The sequence below is a fragment of the Urocitellus parryii genome, chromosome 11 (assembly GCF_045843805.1).
Source record: "Urocitellus parryii isolate mUroPar1 chromosome 11, mUroPar1.hap1, whole genome shotgun sequence".
Lineage (NCBI taxonomy): Eukaryota > Metazoa > Chordata > Mammalia > Rodentia > Sciuridae > Urocitellus > Urocitellus parryii.
In genome coordinates this window covers 8,572,405-8,597,929 of record NC_135541.1, presented here as the reverse complement: position 1 = coordinate 8,597,929, position 25,525 = coordinate 8,572,405, and the positions used below count along the sequence as shown (strand labels likewise).

Sequence of the window (25,525 nt, the reverse complement as noted above, 5' to 3'; positions counted from 1 at the left end):
AACAAATATATGAAATATCGGTCAACAAATATATGAAAAAATGTTCAACTATTCTAGCAATTAGAGAAATGCAAATTAAAATTACACTGGCATTCCATTCACTCTAGTCAGAATGGCAATTATCAAGAATATGAGTAATGAGAGCTGGGGCTCAGTGGCAGAGCGCTTACCTAACATGTGTGAGGCACTGGGTTTAATCCTCAGCATCTCATAAGAAGATAAATAAATAAAGTAAAAATAAAGGTATTGTGTCCATCTACAACTAAATGTTAGTGAGGATGTGAGGAAAAGCATACACTCATACATTGCTGATTGGACTGCAAATTGATGCAACCACTTTGAAAAGCAGTATGGAGATTCCTCAAAAACCATGAAATGGAACCACCATTTGATCCAGTTATCTATCCCACTCCTTGGCATATACCCAAAGGTTTAAAATCAGCATACTATGGTGACACGGCCACATCAATGTTTATAGCAGCTCAATTCACAATAGCTAAACCATGGAACCAACCTAGGTGCCCTTCAACAGATGAATGAGTGTAGAAAATGTGGTATATATACACAATGGAATATTACTGAGTCATAAAGAAGAATGAAATTATGGCATTTGTCAGTAAATGGAGACTACCATGATAAGTGAAATAAGTCAATTCCAAAAAACCAAAGGCCAAATATTCCTTCTGATACACAGATGCTAACTCACAATGAGGGGTGGGGATAGAAGTTCACTGGATTAGACAAAGGGGAATGAAGGGAAGGGAAGGGAGGGAGGAGAGGAATAGGAAAGACAAAAGTAGGATGAATCAGACATGACTTTCTTATGTTCATATATGAACATACAACCAGTGTAACTCCATATCACGTACAAACACAAGAATGGAAATTTATACTCCATGTATGTATATCAAAATATATTCTGTCATGAATAACTTAAAAGAAAACAAGCAAATTTCACTTTGTTGCATTCTCCACAGAATTCTGTTTATATAGTTCAAATTTCAAAATAGTCTGAATTCTTCAAAATATAAGAACCAGCCACTGTTTCTTTGGCTCCCCCAAGAATGGCTAAAATCTGCCACTTTCTTATCTTTGAATCAATATATTGTGTGAGGCACTGGGTTCACTTTTCTTTTTCCGTGAATCAGTTAAACCTAAACCAAAAAATCTAATTTAATAGTCACAAATGCCTTTGGGCACCCTGATGAGCTAATGGGTTGTGTTTACTTTTCAAAAGTAAATTCCAAACATACTTCATTTATCCTCTTGTTACAAGTCACAAATTTTTGAACATGGTGGTATTAAATAATATTTGAAATGCCTAGGGTTCTAGGAAGTAGTTAATTGTTAAACAAAATCAAAAGTAAAACAAGAACACAGAAAGGAGGAGTGAGGACAACTGTGTTCTTGACATATTCCTCCCCCAAACAGAGTAACCAGGACCCTGGTTGAAAGCTGACAGTTTCAGGGGATCACAGGAATCAGAGTGCCTGCCTCCAAGGCTCCTCCACCTGGCCTGGGCAGACTGCCTGCTGCACTGGCTACTTCACGGGGGAGCACGCCAGTACCCCCAGTTACTCTTGTTGCTGCAAAACACACACTATGAAAACACCAGAATCCTACTGCACCTCAAATCTAATACAAAATGTTTAAAAGGCTATTGGGCTGGTGAAGCCCTTCCATCAAGAGAAACAACAACCTGATTACAGAATAGCTCTCAAAACTGTCTGAACCACTGAGATGTTATTATACTATGGAGCAATATACTTCCCAACTTTGTATTAAAGCAGCTACACAGCATTCCCTTATGAGGAAGGGAATACATATATATTTTAAATCAAGGATTGTTTTCTTCTGTACTATGCTGTTTTCATTTCTGCACTCCTTAGGATTTTCAAGGTTTACACAAAGTTCTATCATCATAAGTACAAATCCACATTTTTAAAAAATGAAGTTGAAAGACCAACCAACCTTTTTACATACAATTATGCTTCATTTAAGGATGAGATACATTCTGAGAAATGTGCCATCACACAATTCCACTGTGGTACAAACCTCACAGAGTGTGCTCACACAAACTCAGGCACTGTGAGGTCACTGACTGATGCAATCTTATGGAACCCCCATCGTATGGCGGTGCATGATTGTACTGTATTTTGTTGTTAAAGAAACCCTTGCAACTTTTCCTTTGGATTCAGGCAGTCTTTATAAATTCAAGCACTCTCTCTTTTCTAAACATCGGCATATATAAACCTCAATTTTACCAGACCAATTAGGAAGAAGCAAGGGTCCCTAATATTCCTGATGCTAGATCAAATAAGAAAACTGCTCCAGAATCATTGGAATACCCAAATTCATACACACTTAGCCACCCAAAATCCATTCCCCAACATGATCTATAAAAAGTCATGGATCAGATCTCAACCTCAAACCTTGAACAAGTGAACTGAGACTAAGACTAAAACTCATACTTCTCTCCCTGTGAGTCATGAGGCCCCACCTGATCTGGCCCCTGCCCACATCACCTCCTACTATTCCTCTCCTTCCTCCAGTCACATCAGCCTTTGTTCTGTTCCTCTAAAAAGAAAAAACACAAAAACAAAAAACAAAACTACTAGTGTATTCCTCCTTCAAGGCCCTTTGCTTCTACCAGCCCCTCTTCCTGGATCGCTCTCCTCCAGATCTTTGCATGGATGTTTCCTTTCTAACCAGGGATGGAATTCAATGTCTTTCTCAGGAAGCCTTCCCTCGTCCAGAAGCCAACTTGCCTCTCCCTACATAGTCCTCCACGGCATCTGACTGTCCTCAGAGCACTTGCTTCGATCTGGAATGATTCTATCGACTTAATTACTTGTTTATCTGCCTCCTCCCCCATAAAATGGAAGTTCTCTGACACTAGGACCTTGTCTGTTCTGCCTACTACCCTAGAAGAGTACCCGTCTGCAGTGCACACTCAGTATCTGTCAAACTACTGAGTAGATGAATAAATGGATAATAGGCTTGTTAACTTTGAATAATTTTTAATCAAAGTACCACAAAACTAGTGTTGAGATTTCCCAATTATCTGGGTAGAATAAGATAAGAAGGTGATACAAAGCCCATAAAACATCACACGTAGTTCATTCACAACACCTACCCCACAAATGCTTAATCCAGAAGAATACACTTAGACGATCACCAGTAAGGAATCTGAAAGGTCTCATGAACACTTGAGTAAATATCAAAGGTCAGGACTGGGGGAGGTCTGCAAAGATCAGAACTGTGTTATTTCCGACAAATTTAGGTAAAAAATGATAGTAGCACAACTAGTTACTTCACATTCTGAGTAATTATGTTGGCCTAAGCTACTACATATTGGATTGCTTCATCTTTACAACAGGTATATGAATTAGTATTGAAGGTTGAGTATCCCTAATCCAAAACTCTGAAATCCAAAATGCTCCCAAAAGGGAATCTTTTAGGGTGCCATCATGATACCACAAGTGGAAAATTCCACACCTGACACCTCATGTGACAGGTCATAGTCAAAAGGCAAGCACACAAAAAATATTGTATAAAACCACCTTCTGTTTATGTGTATATGTATATATGAAACAAACAAATTTTACGTTTAGAAACATGAAAATGGGGGTCCCATCCCCAGGTTATGCAGATATATACAGATACTCCAAAATTCAAAACACTGTTAGTCCCAAACATTTCAGACAAGGAATACTCAACCTATACTACTACCTCCATCTTGACGAGTGAGAAAACTAAGAGGAATGAAGGAACACCACATGCCACACGTCTAGAAGCCAACATTTGCTCACTAAGTGGTTTGCTCTAGAATTCCCACTCCTGGCACACACATCACCTCAGCAAAAACGACAGCTGTCATTAACAGCCCTTAGTTACTGGGTGCTCCAGCTCTATCCATGTTCACTCAGGTGCTCATCACCACAGCTCTGTGACCTGTATCTGACCAGGAGTGAGCTAGGGCACCAAGAACGGACATGGGAAGGCCACAGGGCTAGGGCACCCTGGCTCGCCGTGCCCAGGCAGTGTGGCCTCGGAGTTCACCCTCCCCCCCACTGTCCTGTGTGGCTTCTCAACGTCCCTGCAGTCTAATGTCGCTGCAGGTCTGCTCTTGAAGAGAACAGACTTTAGTTTGAAGCCTAAAGAAGTAACTGCAGGGTCGTCTACCTCCCAGGGCTCGTGCTCCTTCAGAACCTCATTCCCACGGCCTTGACTGACTGACGCACAGTCACCTCCTGGCCTGCGTTCCATCTCCGCCAAGATTCCACCTCACAGATTCAACCAGGTATCTCTTACTTAGGTAAATTTGTGAAACAGAATGAATTCTTGAATCACATTTAGAATCCAATTTCAAATCCGGTGGAACAAAACTGCAGTAATACCTACCAGAAAAGCATGCTGCTATAATTTAGCAGAAAGAAACAGGAAGCAAGATTTCAGAAGTCACATATGAGAAAGTAACACACACATACAATTCCTACAAGGGCTAAATGCAAGGCCATGGGTATAAATGAAGTAACGGGCCCTCCAACTGGGTAGCAATGTCAGGAAAAAATGTAGCAGAAAAAAAATTGAACAGTTACCTGCTTAATGGCCTAGCGCTGTCCCAGTGACAAAACTCAACCTGCAAAGCTGGCCTGTACCTTCAGTGTTTGCTCATCAAGACGTATCAACTCCATAGAGACAATTATTTTTATGGACTGTCCCTCAGTCTATATTTAATGGAAGCAAGTGAATAAAAACAAGCTTTCCTTACAGCAACTTTAGCAAAGCCATCTATTCCAAACAAGCAACAACCATCGGCCTCTACAACCTCCACCTTCCACCTTGGAACAATTCCATGCATGATGTGCAGATCTGTCTTCCCCAAGACCATGACCAGTGAAAACCAGGAAAGAGATGCAGTCTTGTTGGTGGCACACCTGACTTGCCCCTTCTTACCTCAGTGATTAATGTCTCCCAATAAAAATGTGCCAAAAAAAAAAAAACATGTTCTGTGTAATTTCTATTCTGAATAAAACTGAAGGAAAGGAAAAGCCAACCCAAGGCTTCATTGCTTCATTTACATTGAAGACTATGAACATATGAAGACTTTGAACCCAGCATCATCACAACTACTGATGGCTTCTTACAGTGGAATAAATCTGCCAGTCAGCCAGTTCCCGTGCATCCTGGGAGGAGAGGAGCACCTGCCCCACGCTTTATCCACCGTATCCAGAAAGACACAGCATGTGATTACTCAATCCCATCTTCGTGTTTAGTTAAGTTCCCTGACATACATGAAGTAGAGGCAACCATTTCTTTACCATAGGACCTCGAATGTACAAATGAACCACTTCAAATATAGTCCTTTCAAGGTCAGAAAAATAGTTATTGTCAGTCACAGCTAAGGACCACATTTAGAAAATGCATGCAGAGTCACTTGCAGTAGACTATTCCAACACTGTTACCTTTAAAGTTTTATAGTAAATGGCTCTGTTGATTTCCAGTGGAAACAAATTTTGCTCCTCTCCTGAGCAAGCCCAGTTCACATATCGCAGCCAGTTCCCCTTCTCCGGATCAGTGGCATCGATGCACATCCATCCCAAATTCGGGTAATATACCTTGGAAATGGGGAAAAACAACCTTTGTTAAGATAGGAGTACTTAAAAGTATCTCCATATTCAATGTTTAAAACAAGTCTTCCTCATTACATACAACTACCCTATAAAGCATTTCACAGAAGCAAAATAAGTGACAGAGAAAAGAAAAATACCAAGTAAAAACTGAAACTCAAAACCATGTGATTCCCATTATTTTTTTATTTGGGCTTGCTTACTTTTTCACCTAAACAGAAAGAGCTATGTAACTAATATACTTGATGATCACCAAAAGCTTTGCAAATACATGCATAAAGGAAGTGACAACTACATTCCTGAAAATGTGACTAGGACTGTGAAGCTTGAGGAGTGCTGAGCAGGGCAAATCCCCATTCTCTCAGGGTTGCTCTCTCACTCCAGCAGGGGGGCCTGGCCCTGTGGGTGACCCAAGTCAGTGGGTCTTTTTCTGGCAGGATTGACAGGGACTTCAGGAAGTAAACACACACTGTGAACCAGTCACGAGGGTGATGAGCATGATGCTCTGCAAACTCAGCCAGCTCTTACCACTCTATCCAGGGCTCCTGTCAGGTGCCATGGGTCACACTCTAGGAAATATCAATGCCTTCCAAAAACATACTGAAAACTCAGCCCTTCTTTGAGAAGTCACATCAAATCCACTCTTACAGGAAGCGTCCCTACAAGACCCTTAGACAATTCCTCCCAGAGAGGCTTTCAGCGCTTAGCTAACATTCCTTCTTGTATTTATTTATTTTTTGTGGAATACCAGGGATTGAACCCAGGGGGACTTAACCACGGAGTAACATCCCTTTCTGTATTTTATTTAGAGACAGGTTCTCACTGGGTTGCTCAGGGCCTCACTATATTGTTGAGGCTGGCTTTGAACTTGTGATCTTCCTGCCTCAGCCTCCTGAGCTGCTGGGATTACAGGCATAAACCACCACGCCTGGCAACATTCCTTGGTTTTAAAGAACATCTATTTTTCAACAATTTTTCACTTTAACTTTTATATATGCAATACATGTACACATTTTATTCACCAAAACTAAACTGCAAAACACCCACTAGGCACTGAAAGAGAAGCGCAGAGAGATAAGAACAAGTTTTTTATTTTCCTTTTAGGAGGAAAGAAAAGAATCTACATGCCATAACTCTTACCATGACTCCCACCACTTGCTCCTCCTCTCCTCTCCTCCCACATGAATCACCACCCATAGCTGCACTGTTCCTTCCAGAACAAAGCACCAGCCCCTACCTGATGTCCTAGAGGCCTGGCAAGCAGGGTGCAGCACCCACCCTCCTGAGCAACTGCCAGAGCTCATCAGGCACGACGCTCCGCTGCTCCCCGCTTCCTGCTTCCTCACTGAGCCCCAGGAGGCTCATTTACTACTACTTCTTCCACCACGTGGAAACCAAGGCTCATAAGTCAAATGACTTTCTTTCAAAGTCACTCAACTGCGGCCAAAATGGGCTTAAATCCAGGTCTGCAGAACCTCCAAGACCCAGAGCCGCCCCTACCACCATCATAAAAGTGCACCCCTCTCTCTCCTCAGCACCCAGTCTTTCCACCTCACTTTTCCTACCCTTCCAGGTGCTAGGTGCAGTGCAGTATCATCTGTCGATTCACTTCCTTGTTCAGGGCCTGTCTCTCCCACTAGAGCCTCAGCACCCTGAGAAGGCATCAGCCTTTTCTCTTGTGCCAGTGCCTCCAACACCTCAACTAGTGCCTGGCATACAGTAAGGTAACAATAAATGACCACCCGAGTACATAACCACCACCATCCAATGAACGCCTACTGTGTGGTGGGGACTGTGGCAGAACCCCCTCTGCAGACAGTTTATTTCATCATCATAAGCACCAAGGTACATATTTTAACTGCCATCCCCCTGTGAGCTGATTCAAAACTTGACTGCTCAGAAGGCAACCACCTGCACCACTCTCAAGAGGTAACCATGTGGCATCAGGCTCCCTTGCACCTCACTGTCATACTCCCTCTCCACATTCCTCCCCTTTGAAATAGAGTAGCCTGTGTGGCAAGAAACTGCATCACAATGCAAAATTCAAACTTAACACACTAAAACAGCAAAAGCTGCTTTCATTTAAAATGTTTCAGAGACACACATGTTCATAATGTCTGCCGGCACAGTAAAATAAGGAAAATGGGGTGCGTGGTGCTTGAGTATTACCAATCCATCTTAGTTATTGTTCACTAACTCACAAGGCATTATTCCCTGGTACAGGAGAGAAAATGCCCCAGGCTCAGGGACAAAGTCTTGCTTTGATGTATCCCAGTGCACGTCAGGGCCTCACTGGATCCCCACCTGCATACTGGCACAGCAACTGAGATAGATCAATGGGACTGCAGAGACAGGCACGGCTGCCAGCAATCCCACAGCGTGGAGGAAGGCAGCCACATCCACCTGCCCACACAATGCGGCTCTGCTGGAACTTCCTAGCTCTCAGGTCAGCACAGACCTTTGTGAAAAGCAAGCTGTTCCAGTTGAGTGAATTCTTTCTTTGTGCATAACTCCCTGTGCTTCAAAAGGGACTAAGGCATCTTCTAAGTCACATTGGTGTGCAAAAAGAAAATACTTAATTTTATAGAAAAAGATGGACACTTCAATTTTTTTAAAATAGGAAAACAAGGAATTCACAAAGGAATACACATAGCCTAAAAACCTCATAAAAGAAACTTAATGATCAAAAATAATTTCAAATTAAAAGTTTTCATTTATTAAATTGGCAAAAATTATTTTTAAGGGAAAAAAACATATTGGAAGGGTTGTATGAACATATTCTCCCAAGTGCTTACAATCAGAGAACAAACTGGTATAATTGTTTTGGGTGGAATTTTAGCAGCACTTAACAAAACAATCTTTCAATATATACACATTCCAACCAGCATGCAAGCTTAGAGGAATTTATTTTAATGAGACAGTTGAGCAACTGTACCAACACTTATGTACAAGGCTGTTCCCAGCAGTGTGGTTTACTACAAAACCATATGGAATCAGCTCAGAAAACTACAATCCATCCATACAAAAGAGTACTAAGAAGACACTTAAAAGTTATGTAAGTGATTAACTGGATTATTTCCTGTGAGACACTGCTATACCCAAGAATGTTTTTAATGTGATACATAATTTCTGTAACTAAAAGAAAATAAAGAATAAAGATAACAGGATATTGTAGAAATCTATTTATCAAGATACATAATACATTGATGACTGAATCAAGCTATTATAGAAAGAATCAATTACATGATATCATTTTGTCTTAAACATATAAATATATAAGAAAAAATTCTTAAAACTTAATGAATGAAAACACAATAGTGGTTTTCTCTAAAAAGATAAATGAGTCATAATTTTTACTTTTTTCTTGTTTAATAAGAATTGTCTATACCTTTCCACCATTGACTTAGTAGAATCTGCATGGCAAAAGAGGGAGATGGATCCGGAGGAGCACAAGCTCTTCTGAACAAAAGCCTAAGTCTGAATGAAAGTAACCAAGGCCTAAGTCAAAATCCTCCTCATCATCATCACACAGATTTTAAAAAGCAGCAGCGCATAGCTTTCTCATTTTACTGAGCTTAATCTTTTTTTAATATTTATTTTTTAGTTACAGGTGGACACAATATCTTTATTTTATTTTTATGTGGTGCTGAGGATGAAACCAAGTACCTGACGCATGCTAGGCGAGCGCTCTACCTCTGAGCCACAACCCCAGCCCCCCTGAGCTTAATCTTATACCTAGGAACTGGGATGAGAATGTGCTCTTATACAATTCCCATCTTAGTAGGTCAAAGCCTGGTTTCCAATCAAATTAATTTTAATGAATGACAAACAGAACCTACCTCCAAAATGTGATCAAATTTTGCCTCATGTAACTACAGATTACTAGACTTCAAAAGCGTCATCCACCATTAGGCTGGAAAACCAACTCCAATTTCCTCCTTTCAGACAAAGACAAGGCCAAAATAGGACAACCTTCTATCCTCACTTAAACCCACAAATGAAACAAGATAGGCTTCATGTAAGAAGTCTATTTCCAGATCTTTACAATAACCAGGAAATACTCAGCTTACTGGATCCTAAGAGAAATGTTATTACATACAATTAATGAATTTTTTTTCTGACTGAATCCACAAAACAATCCCTTTTCACAAAATAAAGTTCTATTTATGTAGTATCAATGCCACTGTACCAAGCACCAGACTAGGGGCTTTATGTGTTATTTGTTTAACCTTCATAAGAATCTAAAGATAATCTATGAAATACTAAGTCCCTTTCATAAATGAGGAAACTGACAATGGATTGGCCACTATAGTAATCAAGTCACTAAAAATCAGAGCCAGTGTTCAAACCTGGCCCCCTCATTTCTTCCTATACCCTACACTAAAATAAAACGGTATGTAAACAAGGGAATGGAGAGAAAGGTTCCCTTTTGTCTTGAGGGGCGCTCTCAATTTACTTCCTGTCTTCCCTCCTTACAGACCCCCTTGAGCTTCTGACCTCCTATGTTATCTAGGCCTACCTCCTTTCTGCTTCCATCACTAATCAGGAAGCAGGCACCAATTTTGTGGAGTGTCAGTCTCATACCACCCAATTTCCATTCAATTTAATCCGGTCATTTTGAAATTATCATAAAATAATCTAAACTCAAACTTTAGTGCACATACCAATTTAAATACACATTCAAATTTATTTTTTTATATCATTTAGAGAAGATGTGCAGCAAACTTTATCATTTGTTACTTTTTAAGTGCATTAATTCACTTTGTAAATTTTAAAAATTCTCATTCATTTATGTAAACATACCATCATTCACATCCTCAACTGTTTACCTGCAAGGAACCAACTAACTGTGACAGAAATCACTCCCAGAATTTAAGGCAACAGATAGATCTTCTATTGTATCAGCTCTCTTGGTGAAAGAGTCTATTTTCATGGGAACCAGCTCCCCAGAGTCAGAGTCCGCAGTAGCAAAGCCTTCTCCCTCCACTCTTCTCTGGACCCCTTGCAGCACAGGAAAACTGGGGTGCCAACGCATCAGCCAAGAGACAAGAGAATCTCCTGGAAGCCAGGTCCCCATTTCAGTGGCTCTGGTGTGCCCACACTGCCTAAGGCTCCTTTTCATATTTCATCTCCTTGAGGATCTAGTTTGCTTGACTAGTTCTGTTTCCCACTTGTACTGCAACTACAAAAAAAAAAAAGAATTTTTATTCTCTATGATCAAATGTTTTTCTTCAATGTTTGGGTTCAACTAATATTTCTAAACTGAGCCAGAACCGTCTAACAACTAATTTCATAAACATATTCCAATCTGTGGTCAAGCAAATCAACGAGAATAAAGAAAAAGAAAATAAAAGGGTAACCTAAATTTGGTGTGAAAACATTTAATAAAAGTTATATCTTACATAAAGAGAATTTATTAAAACTGCTACCTAGAAAATACCATACTTCCTTAATATGTTCAAATTCCAGTCATTTTTCAATAATAGAGCTGGATATTTGCAGGTCTTATTATGGATTACAAAACTTTCACCCCACAGAAGTAACTTTCTGGGGAATACAAAAATGGACCTTCGGTATCAACTACTTCACTCTTCAGATTGCTTTCAGAGGGCAGGGACTTCTAAAGAACTACTCAAATGTATCACTATTTTCTGAAATGTTCTGAACATTCTGGAATAAAAGAAGTAAGAGAATCCAGTCAGTCATTTCACATTTTACCACAAGCCTGTTACTCACATAGGTGGACTCTAAAATACACACTTAAGAAGTAAATAGCTTAGCCTTTCAGACCCTTAACGCACAGTCTAACATCCGTCTCTATGGAGCAAGCCACACTGACTGGACCCCTTTCGAAATGACTCTCAGTAAGTTTTGGACTACAACTACACAAATGTTCTGAAAAATCTCAACACAAAAGATGATCAATAACTGCTAACTGGTTCATAGCAGGCCCCCAATCAACATCTCCTGGATAAACAAAATAATTTATTCTTGAAACTCTTAAGCCAGAAACTCTGTGGGCCTGTGGGCCAAGGATGTTTATGAATTCCATAGAACCCTAGAAATAACACGCAAGCTCCTCTGTGTACATGTGCATGTGCATACTTTCTGGGGAGACTTTCAGGGAGTGCTATGGTTAGAGTGTCTCCCCAAAGGTCCATGTGTGAAGGCTTGGTCCCCTGGTTAGTGGGACTGAGAGGTGGTGAACCTGTAAGATAGGGTGGGACTTAGTGTGAGGTCCTTAGTATTATTAGTGCCATGCCCTCAAAAGAAAATATGGGGCCCTGCGGTCCCCTCCCACTCTGCTCTGGTTTGAGGTCTGAGATGTGACTGTTTTGTTCCTACATGTGTGCTCACCATGATGTGCTGCCATATCTGCGGGATGCTCTTTGCCAACGGGAAGAGAACTGCACAGGCAACCAAAGGTGGCTCCTGATGTGACTCCAGGGCTACCAGCTTACAGACAGACATCCAGCAGGCCAGGAGGTCAAGAATTTCTGATTTGTGGTAAAATTTAGGTTATTTCTAGTAGTCCTTCATTCCATGAACATGTCATCAGATATCGCCAGTAGTTCATAACATGACAAAAGTTATACACCAAGCCTTATGTTCCAGAACTTAGGACAGGGCCTGGTATTTGGTAAAAGCTTAACAGATAGGCACTAAATAGGTAAATAATAAGATCCCAAAGAGAAATTCCTTTTTGTCCTAGACCAGGCTGACAATCTGAGCACAGTTGACTTGCTCAGAAATATCAATTAATCCTCTGTACTTCAATGTCCTCATCTGTCCTGCAATTCCTGAGAGAAGAATGTGATTGGCTCAGTTATTTCCATGACAACCAGCTCTGCAGCCATCCCACTTCCCAGCACCACTCACTGAACGTTTAACACCAGGCACTTCCACGCTAGCTCGCTCGATCGCTCCTATCCTCCTCTTCCACACACACCAGCCGGGTTCAGCATACTTTTTCCATCAAGGATTATGCAAAAAATATTTTCTGCTTAGCAAGCCAGACACAGTCTCTGTTGCCACTGCTTAACTTTGCCATTATGGGGCAAAAGCAGCCACAGATAACATGTAAACAAATGAACAGAGCTATGTTCCAATAAAACTTTACTCATGAACTAAAATTTGAATTTCACAAAATGTTCCTGTGTCACAAAACATTTGAATTTTTCCTACCATTAAAAAATGTAAAAACCCTTAGTAACTCCAGGGCTTAAAAAACAGGGGGCAGGTTGGACTCCCCCAAAGATCCAGACCTTTCCTAGGAGGCTGCTTTGACACAGGTTCAGAGGCTGGAAAGCAGCTGTAAGGGCTCATTGACCCTTTCTGAAAAAAAGGTTCTGCAGAATCAGCTAGCTGACTTCTCTCGACTCTTTCTTCTTCCCTACAATTTTAACTTAAAAGTGACTTGAAATTAAAAGAATTGAGATAGCAAGGTTTATGCCACACACTTGCTAATATTTAATTAATCGTAATGGTGCTAATAAAAAGTGTTTTCACTTCATTAAAAAATTAAAGTCTTCTCATCTCAGAGTCATTTCTCTATCAAGTTTAATTGACATGCAATTCTACTATTTCCCTTCATCCTCCTGACTCAAATTTTGCCTAATGAATAAAACAAACAGAAAGAGTGAATTATCAGATTTCATCCATAAGAAAGGTTTTTAAAAACTATTAAAAAGAGCCAGGGGGCTAGGGATGTGGCTCAAGTGGTAGCGCACTCGCCTGGCATGCGTGCAGCCCGGGTTTGATCCTTAGCACCACATACAAACAAATATGTTGTGTCCGCCGATAACTAAAAAATAAATATTAAAAAAAAAAGAGCCAGGTGTAATGATACACCCACCATATGAGAGACATTTAAAAAGCAGAGAGAAAAGCAGAGTTAAAAGAACGTTCACCAAGACATTCACAGTGGTTATACCTGAGTGCCAGGAGATGGAATAGTTTTTACCTTCTTGTTTATTTTTCTGTACTGTTTAATTGATTTTGCAATGAGAATGTATAAAGTTTAAAAAAAAAAAGACTTATTAGAATGTACATCACCAAGAGTGAGGCCTAACATAAATTAAGAACTTTGGGTGATAAACATGTGCCAAGGCAGGTTCAATAACTGTCATGAGTGGCCCAGTCTGGTGTGAGGTACTCATGGTGGGGAAGGCTGTGCTTGTGTAGAATGTGGGGGTGGGGATTAAGGTTTGAGAGCATCTCCCAAAAGCATGTGTTGGAAACTCAATCCCCAATGCAACAGTGTTGAGAGGAAGAGCCTGACGGGATGATGTGAGCTCAATGCCCTTCAATGCCTTTGGCCACGTTGAGGCAGCAAGAAGCCCTTCAGCATGTAGTCCCTAGATCTTAGACCTCCTGGCCCCCAGAACTGTGAGCCAATAAAAAGCATCTATAAATTGCCCAGTCTGTGTTATTTTATTATGGCAACATGAAACAGAACAGGATAGAAACTTTTCTATATTTTCAGGTCAATTTTTCTGTGAAACTAAAACTGCTGTAAAAAATTAAGTCTCTTTAACAAACAGACATATTAAAAGAATTCTCATTCAAGCAATTCAAAAGTTCTGCTCACTAGAAGTAATTTGAGTACCACAGAAGTCAAGTGGGAAGGCTTTTATCAGAAGTGGTTTCAAAACACTGCAGATTGCTCAACACTTGGGGTAGCTGGGAGGAGTACTGCACACAGCCCCGCCTGCCAGTCCACTAACGTTACCCACCAGAAACAGTGAAGAATGCACTCTCCTCTTCTGAGCACCTATTTTGTGCATTCACCCTGAGCATACTCTACAGCTTTTCTCCTGTTATTTCTGACTCAGTAGAATATTTTCAGTAAAAGCTTAGAGGACACAGTCCAGGTTAGATTATCAAGGGCTCCAGAAAAGCAATTTAACACTTTGTCTTAGATTAGCTTTAAAATAAGAGTTCTAAGCCAGTTTAAGGGGCCTTGATGGAAGAACACATACCAAGATAAGAGTCTGATGATGAGCACTTGTTACATTAGAGACATTCTGATGCAAGTCTGAGAACAAGACCAGAATTGGAATAAATAAATGGGAAAGTACTACATTTTTATCTTTTCAATACATTATAACCTATATTTCCTATAGTTCATCACATGCATACTTGTATATCACGTGCAGGTGTATATATACATATACCTTATTTTTTTAAAAAAATATTTTTTATAGTTATAGATGGACACAATACCTTTATGTTATTTATTTATCTTAATATGATGCTGAGGATCGAACCCAGGGCCTCACACTTCTAGGCAAGCACTCTACAACTGAGCTACATATAACCCCAACCCCTACACCTTTATTTTTAAAAGAGTTTAAAAAAACAAGAGGCCTAAAGTCCATTATATCAAACATACACCCTATGGTGGGAACTAAGTGAATGAGATCCTACAATTTCAATTGCTGAAAAAGAAAGCCAGCCTTAACAACCAAATCCTTAAGCCTGACTGAAGAGAATGGCACCATTATAAGAATTTACAAACTATGACTAGTATGTAAGTACAAGTATCTTAAATTAACAACGGAGTAGTAACAAGTTCATAGTGGAAAGTGAGTCCCTAATACCTCATGGTTCCAAATCACAATTTTTCAACAGTCTACTGTCAAGTCAATACTATGTATGAATTTCAGTGCAAATCAAACTCAAAATTCATATAAGGCAGGAGTAATCATTTACACATTATGTCTAACAATACAAATTGTTACACTGGGAAAAATAGGTGCCCTTAACTTAAGCTTAATATGAATGGCATTTGTTCAAACTTGGCATTACATACACAGAACTAGAGCAAGCATTTGCTGGTACCTTGACATTAACATCACTGAGATTAGTGTTTAACCTGGTAGAGCATGTTTGTTAGTTTCCCTTGGTAAACTTTTAAAATTTAAAAGTACAGTTTATTTTGGAGCACTGGTAATGACATTTTTAAAGAGACAGGCACTCTCTTCAGTAATTAAGACTTTTTTGCCTGGGCAGTTTTCCTACAATTACAAAATTATCTCACCACAGAAGTAGTTGAATGATAAAACACAAGGACTCTCAAATTATCTTAAAGCCCCTGGGTTAGTTCTCAGGAGGTGCATTACAAAAGATTCACAAGAAACAAACCCAAAATGATGGAGAAGCATCAGACCAAGTTAAGAACACTGCTATGGCCTTAGAAAAAACAGCCACACCTTAAGCCTCCCAGTGCCCAGAACTTCTGGAGGAAGTGCCCAATATTTCCTAACCATGTTTTGCTTTCAGGCTTTCAGATGTTAATATGTGAGAAGCAGATGTGATTCAATTTAAGACAACCTAATAGGAATGCTTATTCAAAAAACTTAACTTGCTTTTAAAGGAGTCACACCACAACCCTCCAATACCTGAGGAGCTTGAACAGGGCACTGGTCTGAACTACAATCAACATAAGTGCAGAATTCACACAGATACCTACACAGAATACCTACAGAATGACACTGACAAATTTTTGTCTTCTCAACTATCCTAATGTGATTTCTTTTAGTATCCCCATTGTTTAAATTAAGGATTTCACGGCTGAGGTCAGGTACCCTGCTCAAAGTCATGAAATCAGAAACAGGATCTGAGCCTAGTCAATGAAAGACAACAATTTAAATGCCCCACTTTAAGGCAGGACAGATGGCTCCTGACTCTGCATTTGTACTCCTCAAGCCCGGGACTGTTTCCTGGCTAGTTCTCCTTTAAAAGGGGCCTGCTCTTGCCCTGTTCCATTTTCCAAAACCGTTGTGAGATCACAAAATTAATGAATGAAAATCTTCGGAAAAATTAAATGCTTTTTAGTGTGCTATGTGCTAAATATAACCAATTCTAAGTATTCCAAGGATACAAAAATTACTTTCTAAAATATAGAGTAACCAGTGTTTTCTTTGCAGCCACTTGGAGAGTCTTTTATGGTATATATCTAGTGACACCTGTAAAGTGACAAACCACCACACAGGAAGTTGAGGTCTTAGTTGCAAAGCAAAACACCTGGACAGTCAAAATAAAAAACAAATTTGACGTTTATTGTCAAGGACAGTCAAGCAGGTTCAAATACAAAAATACGTTATCAGTAGAAGTCTGTACCCAGGAAACACATTTTCTCTTTAATAAAAATATTCTTGATTTTAAAGAACATATTAAAATGATTGTTTTAAGTTCAAAATGAGAAAACCTGAGAGAACAGGATCATGATGTCTTTAAAATGTACAGAACTCTGATAAACAAAGAACCAGAATTCTTTCTTACCTCCCACATGTATACATTATTCTTAACCTGAGATCTTTTTTTCTTATCACCAACAAATGGCCCAAACTTTTTGCCTTTTAAAATTGGTTTAGTGGCCCAGACACCTAGAAAATAAAACCAATATTTTTAAATGTATTGTGATTATTTTAAAGATTGAAAGCATTGATTGAAATCAATTCAATTTCATGAAATAGTTAAAAAGCTAGATTCCCTAAAAGTAAGATAATGTTAAATCAACTGAGATAAATCAAATTACATCAAATCCTCAATAGGGATTTTTATTTTTCTTCTTTATACTTTTCAATATTTTCTAAGTAAGTTTAAGGAACCTGTATTGTGTTATAACCCGAAAAAGTTTTATATTTAATTTTTCCACGTAAGACTACTCATATAGTACAATCACAAACACTTCGAAAACAATCACAACTGAAGAGAAAAGATATTAGAATGGAATAAAACTAAAACAATTTAAACTTTTCATGCCAGTCAAGGCAGTGCACACTGGTAGTCCCTGCAACTCAGGAAGCTGAGGCAGTAGGATCACAAGTTCCAACCTCAGTAACTTGGTGAGACCCTATCTCAACATAAAAAATAAAAAGGACTGGGGATGTGGCTCAATGGTAAAATGTTCCCATGTTCAAACCCTAGTATCAAAAAAACTCTTCATTTTATATTTCTACAGATTTCAAATTTTCTCCACTAAACATGACTTGTTTTTATAAAGAATTAGAAATGTAATTTTATAAGCAAATATTTTTTACATTCATTTGACATTCATTTGTTTACAGTGGAAAACCTCTTCTCTCTAGCTACACTTCCTGAAAATGTAGCTACTGAGACAACTTGTTTTTTAGAGTTTCAAACAATCAAAATTCATCCAGGTATGCCTAGGATTGTTTCTATCTTCTGTGTACAGATCATAAGCAAATGGATGCAATGAAAACAGCAAGTTGGTGAATCAGCAGGAGCCCAGCCTGGGAGTCAAGAAAATTGGCACTCAGGGCCACTCTGTACAGGCTCCCTCATTTTCTAACCTCAGTGTCCTTATGTACAGAATGGAGTAGAGGGTGGGCCAGTCCTGTCCTGCGAGGACATATGAATTCCACTTTTCTGTAGGTCAGCTATAAACTGCATTTGATGACATGCAGTTAGCAAACAATATGCTGAGCTATAAAATTAATTCCTTTCACTTATACAAAATTAACACTTTTTTTGTTTGTAGTTGTAGATGGACAGAACAACTTTATTTTATTTGTTTATTTTTATGTAGTGCTAAGGATTGAACCCAGTGCCTCACACATGCTGGGCAAGTGCTTTAACACAGAGCCACAACCCAGGCCCAAATTAACACTCTTAACTATTCAGCAAATAAATTTTCAATGAGAATTAGGAAAACATTTATTAAAAATTTATTCACTACATGTGTATATAAACTATAATATCAGAAGTACATCTTAAAAAAATAAAGAAATGGGATATAAACATGATATAGTCCAAGACATTTTGATTGGATTTTTAAAATTTACCTCCTTAGCCTTCTATAAATAAAAATAACCCAATACACACAAGCTTGGTTTGTATTCAATGAGAAACCATACCAGAAGATTCGGACACACCGGGGTCATGTCATTCATTCAAAGATCTACTGAGAGTCCATAAAGTGCTGGTACTGGAGACACAAAGGCAAGTAAGAAATGAAGGTACTCACAATCAAGGACCGGGACAGACGTAAAGACAACCACAGAATAATGAAATAAGCAAAATAACACGATCATACAAAAGCCACAGTGAAGACAGAGAGAAGAGAACACCACATCCTGTTGGAAGAAGCCCAGGAGATGCAGGGGACGCCTGGAAGAGTCAGCAAGGATGGGGTCTGGGTGTGTGCCTAGTTTTGTTTTTAATAATCTATGTCTCTTAAGTCAGGGCAAATCCACTGCCCTCGGGTGTGCTGCCTGCCACCTCACTTGCTCCCACAGGACTCTGCCTGCTCTGCTGCCCATCTCTCTGAATGCGGTACTTACCGATCCGGGTCTTGTCAACAGCTGATGGGAACAGCCTCACTTCCTCTGGAAGTCCTCGCAGCACGTGTTCAGGTACCTCAGCCAGGGTCTCAGCAGCTGCCAAAGGCTCAGGAGCGTTCTGCAAGTCAAGACAGAGAAGGATCAGAGCAAAAGGAAGAAAGTACAAGTAGTGTTTTGTTTTATTTTGTTTTTCTATCTGGTCCAATAAGTAAATATGCAAAAATACAACTGAAATCTGAAGTGGGCAAATCCGAAACAATGATGCTAAGCATTTGGGCAGTAACTCTGATGCCTATTTGTTAGTGCCCAAAGGAAACCACTCAACCTTCAAGCACATCTGGGTTGATCTATTTTGGTCCTGCCACTGCAGCCATTTTCAAAATACATGAATCTCCATCACCATAATGCTTTCTAAAGTGCAACAGAATCCTACAGAAAAATACATCTTAAGCTTAATTTAAAATCAAAAGTTACCAGTAGCTATAAGCACATTTTGAAAATAAAAATCAACACTCCCCACTTAAAAGAATAACTGTAAAAGCTACACATACCATAAAGCCTGTCCTGACTAATCTGCCAGTGCCTCACTCATGCATCTCTGTAGCGACCACACCCAACTTGACCACAACTCACATATTCTCCCCAGGAGCACTGCACTCTTCCTGCAGTCCACACTGGAACTCTGACTTTCCAGGAAACAGGAGCTGACCACTGTATGCCAACCACTAAACAGTAAAGCCAACCCAACATTCCAAGGTACTAGGAAATAGAGAATTTTATACAACTACTTGTCAAAGTTTGGAAGAATTCATCATAATTTAAGACACGTATGGAAGGATCTGCGCCAACTGGTAGAGCATGACTATTACTTTAAAAATAATTTTTAAATTGATGGAAAACCAAGTGTCTAGTAACTGGTACCACATAAACTCTAAAGAACTGATTTGTTTATCACACCCCTTCTAAGAATGATGAATTTTGTAGTATGAGTATTTTATTTCACTGCAAAGAAATGTTTCAATGATTTTCAAAGGAGCCAATGTAGGCCAAAAAAAAAAAAAAGTTCCAAGCTAAAAAGATTAATTTTTCCCAACAACAATGAAGCTTTTATAGTTTTTAAGAATGTTCATGTGCCAAGAAAATAATATCATCCAAATTTGCAGATTTCCAATATCTCAACCTTTTTTTAAACATCAATAGCTGCTTCGAGAAATAAATCTCCTAGTCATATTGATGGTCTGCTCCCTGGCCTGTGTAGACAACCAGCAAGTCTGCAGGGGTGCACAGACCAGGGTCATCTCTTGAGTAGAATCAAGACACCAGTGCACAAATGCCCGGCTCTGCCTGAGTTCCACCTTTGTCTCTTTTTTTTTATAATATTTTTTTAATTGTAGATGAACACGATACCTTTATTTAATTAATTTATTTTTATGTGGTGCTAAGGATTGACCCAGTGCTTCTCACATGTGAGGCCAGCACTCTACCACTGAACCACATCCCCAGCCCTCCACCTTTGTCTTGACAAAACCCTACACAGGCCTTCCAGACCCTGGGAAAATCAAATTGTGCCAGAAAATGGCCTCATGGCTTCAGATTACCTAAACTGTGAATAAAATTAGGACTGACATTTCTCACTTCTAAATATGATATCCCTGTTTTTACATTTTTATTCTGTAAGCTGGGTTTTTTAAATGTGGATAAAGTTTTTCCAAAGGGGAAAAAAAAGGTGTTAAGTTGGTAATTATATCCAAGGATACATAATGATTATAACATTGAAAAATTAAGTGATATTAACAAACACTAGCCAGAGTCATAGAAACCCAGGCCATTTAGTACAGAGGGAATTCTCTTCCCCTTTCTGGGCTGTGATCCTGGGCAAAGACCTGGCACCATCTGCCCTCCCCAGGAGCACTTCCCTGAAAGGACAGCGTCTGCTAGCCCTCTTTCAGGCGCTGCCACAGTAACAGGAATAACAGCTCCACATGACATTCTGCAGACTCCCTTGGTACGAGGTACGAGGTCCTGTGCTAACAGTCTTACACGCTTGATGGAGTTTACCCCAAACAGTCCAAGGGACAGGTGCTACCAGTGCCTTCCCGTCCTGCCCCTGACACACACTAGAAGAGGAAAGTGGGACTCAGGGAGGGACTAAGTTGCTCGAGCAAGGCCGGAATCTGAACCCTTGTCTAACTCTGGAGCCCAAGTTCACAACCACTGTGGGATCTGCATTTAAATCTCTGGAATATAATCTGATTATTTCTGTCCTAAAACTTCCAGACTTGCATGGAAAACTCAACAGAAGACTTCCTACAGAAGACATGGCCATGCCCACAGGAAACATGAAACTCAAGAACAAGACAGAGACCACAGAGACTAAAACTTCTTAATCACCTATGAATATAAAGAACCTCAGCAAAGCTGTCAGGCAAAAACAAGAAAAAAGAAAATTCCTATGGCTTTGCTTACCTGTTTAGGTCAACCCATGATTTTTCACATGGGCTCATACAATAATAGGATTCAACTATAACAAGGAACCTAAGTTCACAGCAACCCACTCCAGACACAGTGGCCTTGGGCCTCTCCTCCCACCTCCCCAGCTGCTGGACTCTCCACAGCAGTGGGTCTGACTGCAAACTCCCTGGAACATTCTTAGAAAAAGTAATGACTTGAGAAGTAGAAGAGGGGAAGTTGTGGGATGACCAGCCTATAAAGAAACACCTTCTAGCTTTCCTTATTCTTCTTTCATAGTTCTTATTACATATTTTAATAATTACTTGTATAATTATGTGTTTAATGAGTGCCTCCCCTGGGAGACTGCCATGAAGACAGATGGTGTCTGTCTTGCTCAGCACTGCGTTCCCAATGCTTAACAACAGACTTGAAATGTTTGTTGTTACTCAAATGAAATACTATTCCTTAAGCTAACTTAAACTTTTCTATTAAAAAAGGAAGAGACATAAATAAATAAAATAGCAGGGTCATCTATCAGAAAGTGTTTTCTTCATATGTGGCTGAATTCTTGATTTTGAGGTGGGTATTCTTTGGGGTCAATATAGTGGTCCCTCTGTAGGTGAGAAACTGGCTCCAATACCCACCCCCATGCCAAAGACCACAAATGCTCAGTCACTTGGGTAAATGGTGAAGTATCAACACATACACTACACACATCTTCCCATACACTTTCCATCATCTCTAGATTATTTATAACACCCAATAAAATATAAATGCTATGTAAACAGATGTTAGGGCGTATTATTTGGGAAAAATAACAAAAAAATCTGAACAAGTTCAGTACACAGGCAACTTGTTTTCCAAATATTTTCAACCTGATGTCAGTCAAATCCTCCCTATAGGGATATGAAAGGCTGGCTGTATAAAAATCCCTTTTTACAAAATGTTGTATGCTCTCAATTCCAAATAAACAATTTACAGGTAAATCTTTGGAACAAAAGAAGATTAAAAAAAAAAAAAACCCTCTCCCCTATACACTCATAAACTGGGCTCTCTTTTCTATGCACATCCTGATAGTGTTGAATGCACTATCATTTTCTATACAGGGTTATCTTGGTTCTTGCACTAAAGAGTCATAATTTGATCCTGGAATTATTCCCAGATTGATCTTATGTAAAAGAAACTGCAATACCTACTCAACATATTAATAGATTTCTGAATTCCTGCTGGGGCCGATGTTCTGGGCATCACAATTGGACCAACAATGTGTTACTGGGAGAGGAAGACAGATAAACTCAAACACACACACATACACATACACACACACACACACACACACGCACACACACACGCACACGCACACGCACACACACACACAATGCCTGATCAAAAGAAAAATCGAGCATGAAAAGGAGACTCAGTGTTGGAGCAGGGATGGGGGTGCCACTCAGACAGCATGCTCAGGACTCTAGAAATGAAAAGGGACTTGTATGGTGACATGTGAGGATACTCAACAGCAGGGACCAGATCCTAAGTTAGGAAGGAGCCTGGAGTGTTCTGCGAGCAGTCCCACAAAAACCCAATGCATCCAGAGCAAAGGAAGTGAGAGAAGCATCTAGAGGGGAGGTAGGGAGAGCAGGGCTGCAGGCCACTGGCTATCTGCGAGTGAGCGGGAGGAGTGGACCATCAGAGAACAGAAGGCCAGGATCAGCAAGGGGCACCGAGCTCCCTCCAGAGCCTCCCAGGACCTCTCTGTGGTGACCCACTCTCCTGGCACCCTGACTTGCTGCCCTAATACAGGCACATTCCTGGTTTAGAGACCCTTAAATCACTGACATCTGGGACAGAGGTGTAAGTTGAAGGACTTCTCTACTCCCCTGTGACAAAAACCTCAAGGAGGCCTCACTCTTTCATGCCTAATGAGTACAGTCTCCAAACACATCGATACCGACAGGGAACAGTAAGCATCCAACCTAATGTGTCCAATTTAAGTTAATGTAATAAGCTACTTAGTTGTTAACCATTAATTAACCTCATTAATACATATTTTCAACTTCCTACTACCTTAAACTCAAAGAAAAGCCAATATTCCCCCCTTTCCCCAACTAATGGCCACAAGCCATTCTCCTTCATTCAGTCCCTCATTCAGTCATTAACAAATATTTCCTGGGTGCCTGCTTCCGGCTGGCTCTGCTGGGCAGTGGAGACACAAAGGTTAAGCTGTCATGAACGTGCCACCTAGGGGACCCTCTCTGTTCCCACCATTTAAGAAACCTCAGAAAGCTTTTAGGTTCTCCAGATGCCACCTTGCTGGGAGTATGTGACAGGTCCTTTGACACTTTCCGTGACACCATTCCCAGGACAACCTTCCCTTGCTGGACAGGTGGGGAGCTGAGGAGTGAACCCTTCACTGCTTCCTCTGGGCTGGGAAGTGTCTCTTTAGTTAAGCATCACCTGCACAGCGACAGTGCTTAGAGGAGCCCAGACATGCTTGGAGCACTCTGCATCGCCTGTCTGGCCTTCGCATCACCATGTGCTACAGACACTTTTAGGATTCCCACTCTACCGAGGAAACTGAAACTTGTCCACAGCCACAACAAGCAAGTGGCAGCACTGGGTTATTCCAACACAGGCAGTCAGGACTCGGGGTCTGGACTCAGAAAGCAGACCCAGAGCAGCCCCATAAAATCCAGCTAGTTAAAGTCTAGAGTCCACATTTTATCACCAACCCAGTGGAGTCTCTTCCACATCATCCAGGGATGCTTCAGAAGACCCTCTGGGGGGTTCACAAGGTCAGAAGTATTGTTATAACACCAAGATGTCACCTGCCTTTTCCACTCTCAGGCGTAGAAGGGAGTTTTCTGGAAGCTATGATGTGTGATGGCACCATCACTCGCCAGATGATAAAATGTCTGATTGCTTAATTTTGTATTTTAAATTAAGTGTCAGATTTGTAAATAAGGCCTGCAGTTGGATATACTGCACCAAATCACCTTTGCGGTTCTGATGCTGCACTTCAGCTACATGAGGCCGCCTGGGGAAAGCCAAGTTGACTGAGAAAGACCTCACTGCAGGCTGCTAAGGGCCCCGCTGGGGTCTCCCAGCAAAGCACAATGGTCTCAGAGTATCCAGTGCAACAGTCTATGCTCAGTGCCCCAGACTGAGCTCCAGGGAAACAAAAGAAACACAGAAGAGAGTTGCTGCCCTCTGCAATCAAGCCCAGGGGCGTGGGGCTGAGGCGCCAACAAGGTAGCACAGAACCTAAAGGGGCTACTTGGCATCGGTATTGCAGCCCTCAGCTCTACCCAGAAGACACTTTGGCCTCTGAGAAGCAGGTGTCCACCATCCTACCCTGGGGGACTTCCCCTGCGGTCCTTACAACACTTCCTCAACTCGCTGCAGTTTGCATTTCCTAAGCCTCGACTTGGACTCTCAGGAAGGACAGGTTCAGACAGACTGAGCTAGCGCAGTTTCACCGCAGCTGTGCCTGGCCCTGGCCCAGCATCCATGCACAGAGCAGTGGTTGCTGTGAAGGAACAAAAGTCCAGCAGTCAAAACTGCAAAGCAGTCTGGGACATCGGGATGGCTGAACAGTGCAGACTCAACTGGAGATGGGCTCCCCGGGGCCACAGGAGGACCTTCATGGTAAACAGAGGAGGAGGAAAAAGGTAAGAAGGGAGCCTCGGAAAACCGTGTTCCCAAGTGGAAGAGAAAGAAGAGCAGTGAAGAGGCGCTAGTGTCCCAAGTCAGAGGAGAGGCAGCCGGGGGAGAGGACCAGAGCTGGGGAGAGGACCCCAGCAGGGGGAGGCAGCAGGGCCTTTGAAATCTCTGTACCTGTGCCCTTCTCCAATCCCACTGCCACCACCACTCTTCAAACCTTAAACGGCATAGGCAACCCCAATTGTCCCCCACGTGGCTGGCAAGGGCTCCCCTAGGCCTTCAGCAACCAAAAGAGGCAGGACTCACACACGCTGGGCCCCCGAGCTGCTGTGGGAACCTGCAGGCATCCCACTAACAGCAGCCATACTGCAGGTGAGCAGCAGGGCTGGGGGTCAGCTCAGAGTGGCGTGCTTGCCCAGCACACTCGAGGCCCAGGGCTCAACCTCCAGTACCACCAAAAAAATAAGTGAC

The 25,525-nt window shown here is 40.9% G+C and overlaps 1 protein-coding gene across 6 annotated transcripts in view; it reads right to left on the bottom strand.

Moving 5' to 3' along the window:
- Positions 1-25,525, bottom strand: part of Prdm2 (PR/SET domain 2) — a 119,505-nt gene that overhangs the window by 70,230 nt on the left and 23,750 nt on the right. For 5 of the 6 annotated variants that reach the window (XM_077791502.1, XM_077791504.1, XM_077791506.1 and 2 more), the window contains 3 exons: positions 18,944-19,061; positions 16,920-17,023; positions 5,469-5,621 (listed from right to left, as the gene is read on the bottom strand). In XM_077791502.1, coding sequence (XP_077647628.1) covers positions 5,469-5,621; positions 16,920-16,928 — 162 coding nt within the window. In that variant the 5' untranslated portion in view covers positions 16,929-17,023; positions 18,944-19,061. Of the gene's footprint in view, positions 1-5,468; positions 5,622-16,919; positions 17,024-18,943; positions 19,062-25,525 lie in introns of those variants that run through there. The other variant, XM_077791503.1, reaches the window with a different exon arrangement.